Here is an 11486-nt window from a genome sequence, read left to right on the forward strand (position 1 = left end):
TCAGAATGCGCGTTCAGAACCGATCCCATCACCCATGTCACAACTGGACCCGCCGGTTGTTCGCAGTTTTTACATGTGAAGCGCTGCTGCTTTGTCGGCTCCATGCAGCCCGTCTGCTCAGCCGCTCAGGCAGCAGCAACATACCTGGGCTGCTCTCTCGCCGAGCACTCTGCTACTGGGGCTGTGAGCCACCTTTGACTCATCCCTTTTAATAGGGGACCCATTAGATGTTCCATTATTCCCTCGTTCGCGCGATGGTGTTGTGGTGCGGCGCATTTCCGCAGTGATTATTCACGCCCGGTGAAACCTCTTCAATGAATCATACATTTTTGCGTGTGTGTGTGCGTGCGTTTTTTTTTCATAGAAATTATTATCTGCGTCTTTAAAGACAGAGTTTCTGAGCAGCACATCCTTTAGCAAAAAGTGCTACCCACATGCTGAATACTGGAACTGCACTTAATAATCCCTCAACAATCTGCTCAAGTTCAGCATGACACCAACAAAGCAGTAAATCATTGAAGTCTAGACTCCACGTGACCTTTGGTGAATGACCATTGGTGAATGACCATTGGAAAAGTTGGGTGTAGACAGAGAACAGGCAGATCAAATAAAGCGCCAGTCATGGGTAGATCGGAGAGCCCTTGTGGCAAAGCCACCATTACAACCAGGATCACTGGTTGCTCAATCACACAAACCTCCATTTCCTGTGCACTGAGGGGTCAAACCTCAAGCAAAGAGTAACAGAGTCCCCTAGTGGCCAAGCAGAAGAACTGCTTCAGAGGTCTGGAATGGATGCTGGCGTTCCCACCGACCCTAAAATGACCACCTCTGATCAAGATCCTGGGGTCACATGGGTGAGTGACCAGAAGCTGGACTTACAACTGGACGGGCGTGTACACAACTTTTTTAGTGCCCACTTCAGTTCTCCTTGGGTTCTGATTGGCCAGGGTCTCCTGCTGATGAGCCTTCAAGGCTGGAAACATACGTCCCGTGGAGCGTTCCTACTTACGGGACCCAAGTGTTTACCTGTTCTGCCACAGGGCCATAATTTAACCTTCTCAACAAGACAACCATGACCTCTTAATGGCATTACAGCAATTCACTTAGAGTGGGGAAGCTGTTTCAGTGTTCAGAATAGAAGCCATTCACGTGTTTTTGTGTAGCCAGCCTTGCGCGGGAAATGTTGTAATCATACAGCAGAATAGCTGCAGTTGATTAATTTGTGTGGATGCACAGAAATTGCTTGTGCTTTGAATGGCTGGTTCCCAGTGAAAATCATTAAATAGATGTATTCATAGTTGGGGTCCTAGTGAACCGGAATTGATCTCTTCATCGATGGTAACTTGAAAGCACGTTGTAAGTCGCTCTGGATAAGGGCGTCTGCCAAATGCCGTAAATGTAAATGTAAATTAAATATGACTGTGGTGCTTTGGTTTTTGTGTTTTAACATTTTTAAATGTTAATTATATGTTAAATACTCTTTAAACAAAAAGCAAAAGCATCTTTTGGACAAACTTGGATGGCAGCTATGAGAAAGGGGATAAATTAAGGTTTGAATCACTTTTTCACAAAGCCGAAGACAACAGACCCCCAAACTCAGTCGCCAGATGCTGCTGCTGCAGGAACTCCAGATGGGAGATAAAGGTAGAGGGGGCCGCACAGGACTCACAGTGAGGGTCACTTGGCCTGTGGTTTAGGGGTCAGGTCAGGCTGAGGTCCAGTGATCCTTGCTGTAGACCTACGTTTACTGAACGGGTCTCGTGCAAGATCAGCAAGAATTATTACTAAGCCTGGTAAATGTGATTGTTCCTTATTTCGCAATAATGCTCAGCTCAAATTCCTGTATCTAAAAAATAAATTAAGCTAATAAAATGTATGGTTTATAGTGCAAAGGGAACCTAGAACTATCAAATGGCACAGTAAAAATAACAATAGTTTTACTACCGCTTGAGGTTCTGGTTCTGTCTATAGCAGGACCATTTGTAGATATAGATGCCACATAAAAAAAATGAAAAACAAGCCAGAGTAGAAAGTCACAAAATAGTTTGGACGTAGTCAGTACCAAATATTTCTTGAATCTGATCGACCCAGCTACTGGAAAGGTAATAAGCAGTGTTTGATCATTAGGGTAAAAACAACACTCGGTAATTACATCCAGTGGCCAGTCCCCTGGCACCCCTGGCTGCGGTTTAGTTGCTGTTAGTCACCATTTTAGTGCTTAAATTGATTCGGATTGTAAGGATTATTGACGTGGAATATTAAATGTGCTGCAGTAACGCAGTGTCGCCGCTGCGCCGGTAGGTGGCGGCAGTGAAACGCGTAGCCTCGTTTCCGTCCCGATCGGAGGGCGGGGTAGAAGAAGAGGAGGAGGAGACGCTTCTTCTTGTCACGGTGCGGCGTTTAGCGGCAGCGCCGACGTCCGGATCAAACCTCCTGCCCGCAAACATTTTAAAAAGCGAAGAGCGCCTCCGTCCGCTGGCCGTCGCTGAACCCAGAGCGATCTGCTAATCGGGTTTCCCCGGGGATCGGAGCGGGTCTTTTACCCTGTTCTGCCGGAGGAGGAGGGCGAGGCGAGGCGAGGAGAGGAGGGAGGATGACGGGGAAATCAGTGAAAGACATCGACCGGTACCAGGCGGTCCTCACCTCCCTCCTGGCGCTGGAGGAGAACAAGTTCTGCGCGGACTGTCTGGCTAAAGGTGAGTCCCGTGCCTCCTTCTCCGGGTCTCCTGCACCTTCCCGGTCCCGGCTGTGCGGCTCGGCTCCTCTCGGCTCGGTCTGTATGTTCAAGGTTACGAGCACCTGTGGTCTCGCACGGTGCGACGTGCTGAGGTTGGAGGTCTTAAAGTATAACGGTGTGGAGGGACGTGGTGACGTCCACTGTACTGACCGGACTTTTTGCTGTTAAAAGAAAACTGTTGGAGTTAGACAGGATGTTCGACTTCCGTTTCGTACAAGGTGGTAGTAGTAGAGAGGGTGTAACGGGTGGGGTTCTCCAGCGACCTTCTGATCTCCCTGTGTTGTGTGGGTTTTTGTTCTTTTCAGCTGTCTAGTCTCCGTGCTGGTTAACCTTGTTTGGTTTGTTTCTAGTCTCTGTGCTGGTTAACCTTGTTTGGTGTGTTTCTAGTCTCTGTGCTGGTTAACCTTGTTTGGTTTGTTTCTAGTCTCTGTGCTGGTCAACTGTGCTGGACCCTGTTTCTCGTGTAGTCTTTCATGTTTTTCAGCTGTCTAGTCTCTGTGCTGGTTAACCTTATTTGGTTTGTGTCTAGTCTCTGTGCTGGTTAACCTTGTTTGGTTTGTTTCTAGTCTCTGTGCTGGTCAACTGTGCTGGACCCTGTTTCTCGTGTAGTCTTTCATGTTTTTCAGCTGTCTAGTCTCTGTGCTGGTTAACCTTGTTTGGTTTGTTTCTAGTCTCTGTGCTGGTTAACCTTGTTTGGTTTGTTTCTAGTCTCTGTGCTGGTCAACTGTGCTGGACCCTGTTTCTCGTGTAGTCTTTCATGTTTTTCAGCTGTCTAGTCTCTGTGCTGGTTAACCTTATTTGGTTTGTGTCTAGTCTCTGTGCTGGTTAACCTTGTTTGGTTTGTTTCTAGTCTCTGTGCTGGTTAACCTTGTTTGGTTTGTTTCTAGTCTCTGTGCTGGGCAACTGTGCTGGACCCTGTTTCTCGTGTAGTCTTTTTCGTCTTTTTCAGCTGTCTAGTCTCTGTGCTGGTTAACAGTGCTGGACTCTCTGTTTCTTGTTTAGTTTTTTTTTTTTTTTTTCCAGCTGTGTAATCTCTCTGCGGGTTGGGTCGGTTGGTTGTGCTGGACTCGCTGTGTTTCGTGTGCGTGTTTTTTGTATTTGCTGTGTGAGTCAGATGTCTTCCTCAGTTGGTAACACTTCTGGTTGTTGACTGCTTTGGTTTGTGGTTTTGTCTAATTTGCTGAATTTACAGACGCATGACGGTTCGCTCCGTCTCGCTGTTTTAGGAAACTTCCTCTCTCACTTGCTGCAACGTTCTGCAGTCCTATTCTTGCAACTTCCTCTTGTGGCCCCGCAGCTCTGCTGCCGTTTGTTCAGCGCCACAGCTTTTCTCTGCAGCTTTGCCTCCTGCTTCACCTGAGGCCATGTGACCTGTTCTGTCTGCTGCTCCTCCACATGTATTCCAGGCTCCATGTTGGTTGGCCCGCCTTTAATCTGCCCTCCCCTAATTGGCCGCTCAGCAGTAATCTGCTCGCAGTGCCCTGCTGGGCACGGACATCGTGCCCTTCAGCTCTGAGGTCTGGACCATGTCCAGAACGTGTGTCTCGGTGGAGATTAGATACAACCTCCGCTCCACTTTTCTGACCTGTCCACATCCTATAATGTACGAATCGCAAATGTTCACATTTTTGTTATAAATGTGAGCCTTTATGGTTTAAGCAATGACTTATTAAAAATCATAAAGCTGCTATTGTACTCCATAAGAAACCTGTGAAAAGGTCTAACTTTTTCCCCCAAATCATAATCACAGGCCTGGGCAATCAAATTTGAATTAAGATAACATTTTGGCTTACAACAATTTCAAATAATCTAAAATAATATATTTATTAATGTTTTTTCTTTTCTATTTATTGTTCATGTTAAAAAAAAATTTTTAGTCCAAAGAAATATTAAAATGTTGCATTTCAATAGTCAAGTAATTTCTAGTTTTAGCAGCAAATTAGCAGCCCTAAAACACCCCACTTTAAAAAAAAAAAAAATTGGTGCGTGTCATGATTATGATAATAATATCAGGAACTACGATTACAGACATTTAATTCATGATTTTGATCTCTATTAATAAGCAGCAGGTAATTTAAGTTAACTGTTGGAAATTTAGAATTGTCAGATTAAAAATATAGATTTTAATAATTTTCAGTTCAATATGTGTGTGTGTGTTTGTGTGCACGTGCGCGCATTTTCTTGAAATAAATTTGATATGTGAGATTTAACGAGGCCTGAATCTGACAGTTGTAGACCAGCTGCAGTGTTCGTGTTGGATTAGCAGTCAGTGCCATCTGATCTGGGACTTTCACTCTTCCATGTCTGTTGAGCGGCGTTACTACAACTACAACCAGCTGCAGTCGGCACGCCGCTACAGTGCATGTAAGAAGTGTCCATGCCCAGCATGCCAATGGCAGCTTTATATAGGTTAGTTTGGTGTATATAAAAAGTGACCAACATCCCAACTGTAACCTGTAACCTGCACAACGCAAAACAAATCTCTTATTAAAAAAGTAAAAAAAAATTGACCATAAGCTGATTTTATTTATTCATTAAGTGTCCACAGCACTTAATAAAATAAGACTTTTAATAACTGCTGAAATGCATCACCCGCTGGGCGGGGTTAAAAGAGTGGACGGGACCCTGCGTGCCGTTCTCCGTTCTTCGTTTATCTTCCTCTCCTCCTGGTTCCTCCGCAACAGAGAGGCGTATTTTACGTTCTCTGCTCCAGTGGTTGCCATGGGGACGCTGTTAGGGGGAGGGCCTGCTGACGCCTGGTGTCACCTGTGTTGCTGATCTTCGTCCCCATCGCAGGTGCCGGTCTGCTGCCCGTTCAGCCCTCTGCTCATATTATTATTTGATCGGTTAACAGAGCTGAACTTTGACCCCTGCGGTCAAGTCTGGTCCTCGTAACCTGCCGACCCACTAGAGATTAGAGCGAGGATTTAAAGGCGAGCCCGCCCTGACCTTGGTCACTTTCACCGCAGTGTTGTCAGGGGTCAACCGAAGGTCATTTTCACGATTTAAGGAGAGCTGGAGAATGGAAGTGATGTGTCGTCGTTATTTACCCGATTCCACATATATGGCGCCGTTATTCGCCGGACCGCAGTGTTCCGGTGGAACTGCTGAGCGCCGCAGCGTTCCTGCAGGTGTGTTCTGCTGCGTCTGCAGGCTGTGGCCGACGTTCCCTCTGGAGGACGTTCTCACGTCAGCCTCGCGTTCTCCTTTGCATCTCGGGTGCTGGGACGCAGTTTTATGGGACATGACCCTGGGACGACCCAGAGTTGGAAGTCGCGACCCTCCCTTGGGGGGGGGGGGGCTTGGTGGTCCAAGCAGTCCATCTGCTTAAACTGGGTCTGCGAGGCCGCCAACGGGTCACTTCCTGTCCTCCGGCGATCCGCAGAAATGTACCACCACGGGGGAATTTTGGAAGGTTCTACATTTTTTCGACGGAGTATAAAGTCGAGTTGAGTTTATACTGTATATGTGAGCGTCATCATTTTCCGCTCCTCGGCATCGACGAGTGCGTGCTGCCGCATAGATTAATTCTCCGTTTACCCCGCACCGCGGACCCGTACTTCATCCCCTTACACACTGATCATGTGACATTACCGATGGAGGTCACATAATCAGTGGCCCCTCTTATGGTTTATACTTTTGCAATGATCCGAAAGAGTTAACGAGTCTTGGTTTTTAAGGCACGTTTTAATACCTGTTACCCGGTCTGACTCCGCCTCCCCTCCCCCCACGTTGTCCCCACCTCTCAGGCCCGCGATGGGCGTCCTGGAATCTGGGAATCTTCATTTGCATCCGCTGCGCTGGGATCCACCGTAACCTGGGCGTCCACATCTCCCGCGTCAAATCGGTCAACCTGGACCAGTGGAGCCAGGAGCAGATCCAGGTCAGAGGTCACGAAGGAGTAAAGTTTTTTTTTGTTTTGTTTTTTTGGTTAAAATGTAAAAAAAAAGAAAAGGTTATAATAGTGGGTGGTAGTGGCCTAGTGGGTAACACACTCGCCTATGAACCAGAAGACCCGGGTTCAAATCCCGCTTACTACCATTGTGTCCCTGAGCAAGACACTTAACCCTAAGTTGCTCCAGGGGGGGACTGTCCCTGTAACTACTGATTGTAAGTCGCTCTGGATAAGGGCGTCTGATAAATGCTGTAAATGTAAATAATCTCTGTGTGTGTTTTGCATTCAGTGCGTGCAGGAAATGGGCAACGCTAAAGCTAGACGACTTTATGAGGCCTTTGTTCCCGAGTGCTTCCAGCGGCCGGAGACCGACCAGTATCCTGTGTGTGTGTGTGTGTGTGTGTGTGTGTGTGTGTGTGTGTGTGTGTGTGTGTGTGTGTGTGTGTGTGTGTGTGTGTGTGTGTGTGTGTGTGTGTGTGTGTGTGAGAGAGAGAGAGAGAGACACAGTTGCTATTGGCCATTGCTTGTGCCCAGTTACCCTTGACCAGGGCTCTGCAGGGCTGCTGAGGTCTTTATTCGAGACAAATACGAGAAGAAGAAGTACATGGACAAGTGCATCGATATCCAGGCCTTCAGGGTGAGCATCTTCATCATCGTCATCATCTTCGGTCCAGTCACAGCTGGAAACATAATCCACATCAAAACGTGTGTGTGTGTTTCAGAAAGAGAAGACTGCAGAGATGATCACAAAAGAGGCACCTGTTGTTTTTGAAAAGATGAAGCTGGTGAGTTTGTGTGTGTTTGTGTCATGTTTCCTGTGTAGCAACTGTTGTGCTTTTGTTGCCTTATCTAAAGCATTAGTATATATTGTATAAAAAAAATGATTTCCTCCATTTTGGAATAAGGCTGTAACAATAAAATGTGGGAAAAGTGACGTGCTGTGAATTCTTTCCGGATGCCCCGTATACTTCTGGGTTACTTCTAACAGGTGTTAAGTGGGGGATGCTTTAGGGCATTTGATATTTATTTGCACAATGGACAGTCCTGAAAAGAGATGTTTCCACTTCGCTTTTGTAGAAGAAGGACGAGTCTCAGCAGCACAAACCAAGTCCAAAGCAGCAGCTGCAGTCGCAGTCAGTCAGTGACCTGCTAGGATTGGGTAAAAAAAACACAACATAATAATAACACACACAGAGACTTCATTTAACTTCATTTCCTTGTTTTGCAGATGCCCCTCCCCCACTTTCCCTCATGGCCAATGGGAGGTCTAGCTCTGAGGCTCCGCCCGCGCTCGACCTGTTTAGCTCTCTGCCTGACAGCAGCTCCAGTTCCATTAAAAGTGCGGTGCGTACACACCAGGTGGGCGGATTCAACGTACTGGTGGGAGATTTACAGGGGGCAGTGGTGGCCTAGCAGTTAAGGAAGCAGCCCCGTAATCAGAAGGTTGCCGGTGCGAGCAAAGCACCGTCCCCCCCCCCACACACTGCTCCCCGGGCGCCTGTCATGGCTGCCCACCAAGGATGATTGGTTAAAAGCAGTGGTCACATTTCGTTGTGTGCACCGTATGCTGTGCTGCAGTGTATCACAATGACAGTGACAATCAATGACAATTTATTTAATTAAGTCTCTTCTCTGATTGGCTCCAGCCTGTTTCTATGCCAACGGGTCGGGTTGCTGCCTCGGTACCAGAGAACCTCAGTTTGTTCCTTGACCCAGAACCTAAACCTGAGGAAAGAACGAAGAAGATGTCCAAAGATTCTATCCTGTCTCTGTATGGAAGCCGCATGGCCACACCCAACATGGCTGCCCACTGTGAGTCAATGCACATAATAATAATATGAATAATAACAACAATAATTTATGATCATTTAATCTATTTCCACAGCCTGCATGTACCTCAGCCCCGCCCAGATGGGCTACACAGCAGCTGGCTATGGGCCGTACCAGCAGCCAATGGCAGCACAGGGTGGCATGATTGGAGGCATGATGGCGCAGCAGGTGGGCATGATGGGACAGCCTGGCATGATGCCGCAAGCAACTGTCGGCGCCACATCGAGCCCGTACATGGCAGGCATGCAGGGAGGCATGCTGGGAGGCGTGGGGGCGGGGCCTCAGCAGAGTCCGCAGGTGCAGTGGAACGTAGCGCAGGTATCAGCCAGGTTCTCACCAATCAGTAGAAAATCTGTAGATTCATTAAAACTTCTATTCTATAATCCAGCCATGTTTTATTACAATTTTAATTCTGAAATGAAAATAAACGATTACTTATTGCACTCAAAAATACAAATAAAATATTGCTTGTTGACTATTTGTTTCATGTTGATAGTGTTTTTTTTTTTTTTTATATAATATAAATTCTTGTTCTAATTACAGGTCTCACAATTTGACCAGATTTCGATTATCAATGCAGCCAATTAATATTTAAATTTATTTTATTTTTTTTTACATTTTTCAAAGCGTCCACACGGGCATTCAGCACCAGCATTTGGTTGGCTGCGTATTCGGATGGTGTCAAATAAACTCGGCATAAATGCATATGGTGCGGAGCGCCGCTGTTCTCCGATCAGGCTGCCACAGTCACTACCGGCACTAATTTTTAACTAGAAAATCACCAAGCAACGCCATTATGATATAATCAATTATGTTCTGCACTGCATCGATGCAGAACCGCCCATGTTTTTTTCTATGCATATTTTCATTCTCTCTTCATTTTGTTATTATTTAATTGTAATATTTATTTATTTATTTTGACCCTGCAGATGACACAGCACATGGCTGGTATGAACTTCTATGGGACCACAGGCATGATGGGATACGGGCAGCCCACAGATGGTGCCACACCCCCCGGCGGCGGTCACTCTCTCGACTCGCACGTATGGAAGTGATGGGATTGTATGGGCTCCCGATGGCGGGTTGAAAGGCCGACAGACTTCACGCATTCGTACCACACAACATGAGATGACTGGGAACGTCCGGAACGTTCTTACGCCCGCATCGCCACTTTCACACGCCCCATGTTTGCCTTGGAACCTTTTTTTTTTTTTTTTTTTTATACACCGCCAGAATCTAGATGGTAGGAAAGTGACAAGTGGTCACGCTGTCACCCAGCCATCTATCGACATCCTTGTTTCTGTGTGTGCGTGTGTTACTAAGCCTCCTTTGAGGACACCTCAGCTCAACTCAGGAGTCGACTGGTGAAGGGTTATGGCTGCAGACGGCCTCCTGTCAGTCTGTGTTGCACTTAACATTTACAAATACAAGTTGGAACCAAAGACCATGGGAGCAACCTATAGGTGTGTGTGTGTGTTGTGCCACGCTCAGGATTTTGACATTGTTTCAGCCATCTTAACTCATGCAGGGTATGTAATAAAACTGCTGTGTCTGTGTCTGTGTCTGTGTGTGTGTGTGTGTGTGTGTGTGTGCGTGTGTGCGCGCGCGTGCGCGTGTTTTTTTTAGGTTTAATGTTAATTTTGGCTGAAATCGTTCTACACACACACACACACACACACACACACACACACACACACATTGCCTGTGAGGTTTGTCTGTTGACTGAGGCCTGGTGTTGGTGAGGGACGGTCTGTCACCATTACCTTTGCACTTCATGTGTTACCATGGAGACGTTATTCTGCTGCTTTTGTACGCACAGGCGGGAAGTGATGTCACATGCCCTAGTGAATGATCTTTTATTAGCGTGATGTGATTAGCTGTCTCTGTCTCCTCCCCTTTGCTCCCCTCGTCTGTCTGATTTGACTAACTTCTCCAGAGCAGCTTTCACTGCCGCCCCCTGGTGGTAAAACGTGGGAAGGGCTAAACGTGTACCAATAAAAATATATCCCCTGCACACACACACACACACACACACACACACATATGCTTGCGCGCGCGCGCGCACACACACACACATACACATATTCATTACCCAAAACTGCTTACCTGTACATCTGCACTGTTCTTTTAATTTTTGATTTAGAATGATCTCACTGTGATAGGAATGTGATAACTAATTGAGACCAATAATGTTAAACCGTTTGGAACATTTCATCCTTATGTGTATCAGTCTGCAGCATTTCTGCCTCTAATACTTCCTGCTGAATGGAACACGCTGAGTTCAGTCCCTCTGGAGCCCTGTGGGATTTGAACTTCCTCCAAAAGGACTTTTATTATTGTTGTCGTTATTACTATTACACTTTTATTATAATGAGCACTGCATGATGTACCTATGAAGAGGTGTATATCATTTTTATTTCTCCTATCTTGTGAAACTGAATGTTTGTGTGAACTGAAGCTGCACTTTACTCTTGAATCGTTGCTTGGAGACCGAAGCAGGATTGGGCTGATCAGAGAAACGTTTTTAAGACATTCCACTTCAAATGTCTGCCTGCTGCTGATTGGCTGACACCAGAGGGCACCGGCGGCCACTCTGCTGTAGGCTCTGTGTTTTCTGAATTGTATATATATATTTTTTCCTCTCTTCATCATTTCGACCAATAGAACAGTGGCTACTATCATGTGCGTGGCTACAGAGAGTCTCAAATTGTGCAATTGGGAGATTTTGTTAAACCTGAACAAAAAAATTACAAATTGCGGTTTTGGTCGTAGATGTTAAACTGAATTGGAATTTTTCAGCTAAACATTGATTATGTAAAATGTTAGCAACATGTTGAAGTACCAAGATCTGGCGCCTTTTCTCAATGCCGGCCCCTGCTGCTGTCTTGGTGCTAAAATCCTCACAAGCTTCTAGTGGGGAGACTTTGCAGTGAAATTTCAGCACTCACAGAATGTAACTTTTTTAATTGAAATCATATTTTGTGTTCTCCATTCCATGCTTAATGTTCATGCAGAGTCTGTGAA

General features: G+C 46.2%; 1 protein-coding gene across 2 annotated transcripts; it reads left to right on the forward strand.

The window, feature by feature from the left end:
- Positions 1-2345: 2345 nt before the first annotated feature.
- smap2 (small ArfGAP2) lies at positions 2346-9526 on the forward strand. 2 transcript variants are annotated; one of them, XM_028963396.1, is made up of 10 exons: positions 2346-2696; positions 6487-6620; positions 6922-7007; positions 7191-7269; positions 7355-7417; positions 7710-7791; positions 7861-7991; positions 8279-8444; positions 8518-8780; positions 9392-9526. In XM_028963396.1, the coding sequence occupies exons 1-10, from the start codon at positions 2594-2596 to the stop codon at positions 9515-9517; spliced, it is 1233 nt and encodes a 410-aa protein (XP_028819229.1). In that variant the 5' UTR covers positions 2346-2593; the 3' UTR covers positions 9518-9526. The 2 variants fall into 2 exon arrangements, with proteins under 2 accessions (XP_028819229.1, XP_028819230.1); XM_028963397.1 differs by having other exon boundaries at positions 7861-7976.
- Positions 9527-11486: the final 1960 nt, after the last annotated feature.

Source organism: Denticeps clupeoides, chromosome 20 (assembly GCF_900700375.1).
Source record: "Denticeps clupeoides chromosome 20, fDenClu1.1, whole genome shotgun sequence".
NCBI classification, from domain to species: Eukaryota; Metazoa; Chordata; class Actinopteri; order Clupeiformes; family Denticipitidae; genus Denticeps; species Denticeps clupeoides.

What these genes read in the sequence shown, in the direction of transcription:
- smap2 (XM_028963396.1), top strand. Translation starts at nt 2,594, where the DNA reads ATGACGGGGAAATCAGTGAAAGACATCGACCGGTACCAGGCGGTCCTC. An exon ending in CGCGGACTGTCTGGCTAAAG is followed by an intron (nt 2,697 to 6,486) that starts GTGAGTCCCGTG and finishes CCCACCTCTCAG; the next exon opens with GCCCGCGATGGGCGTCCTGG. An exon ending in TGCAGTGGAACGTAGCGCAG is followed by an intron (nt 8,781 to 9,391) that starts GTATCAGCCAGG and finishes TTGACCCTGCAG; the next exon opens with ATGACACAGCACATGGCTGG.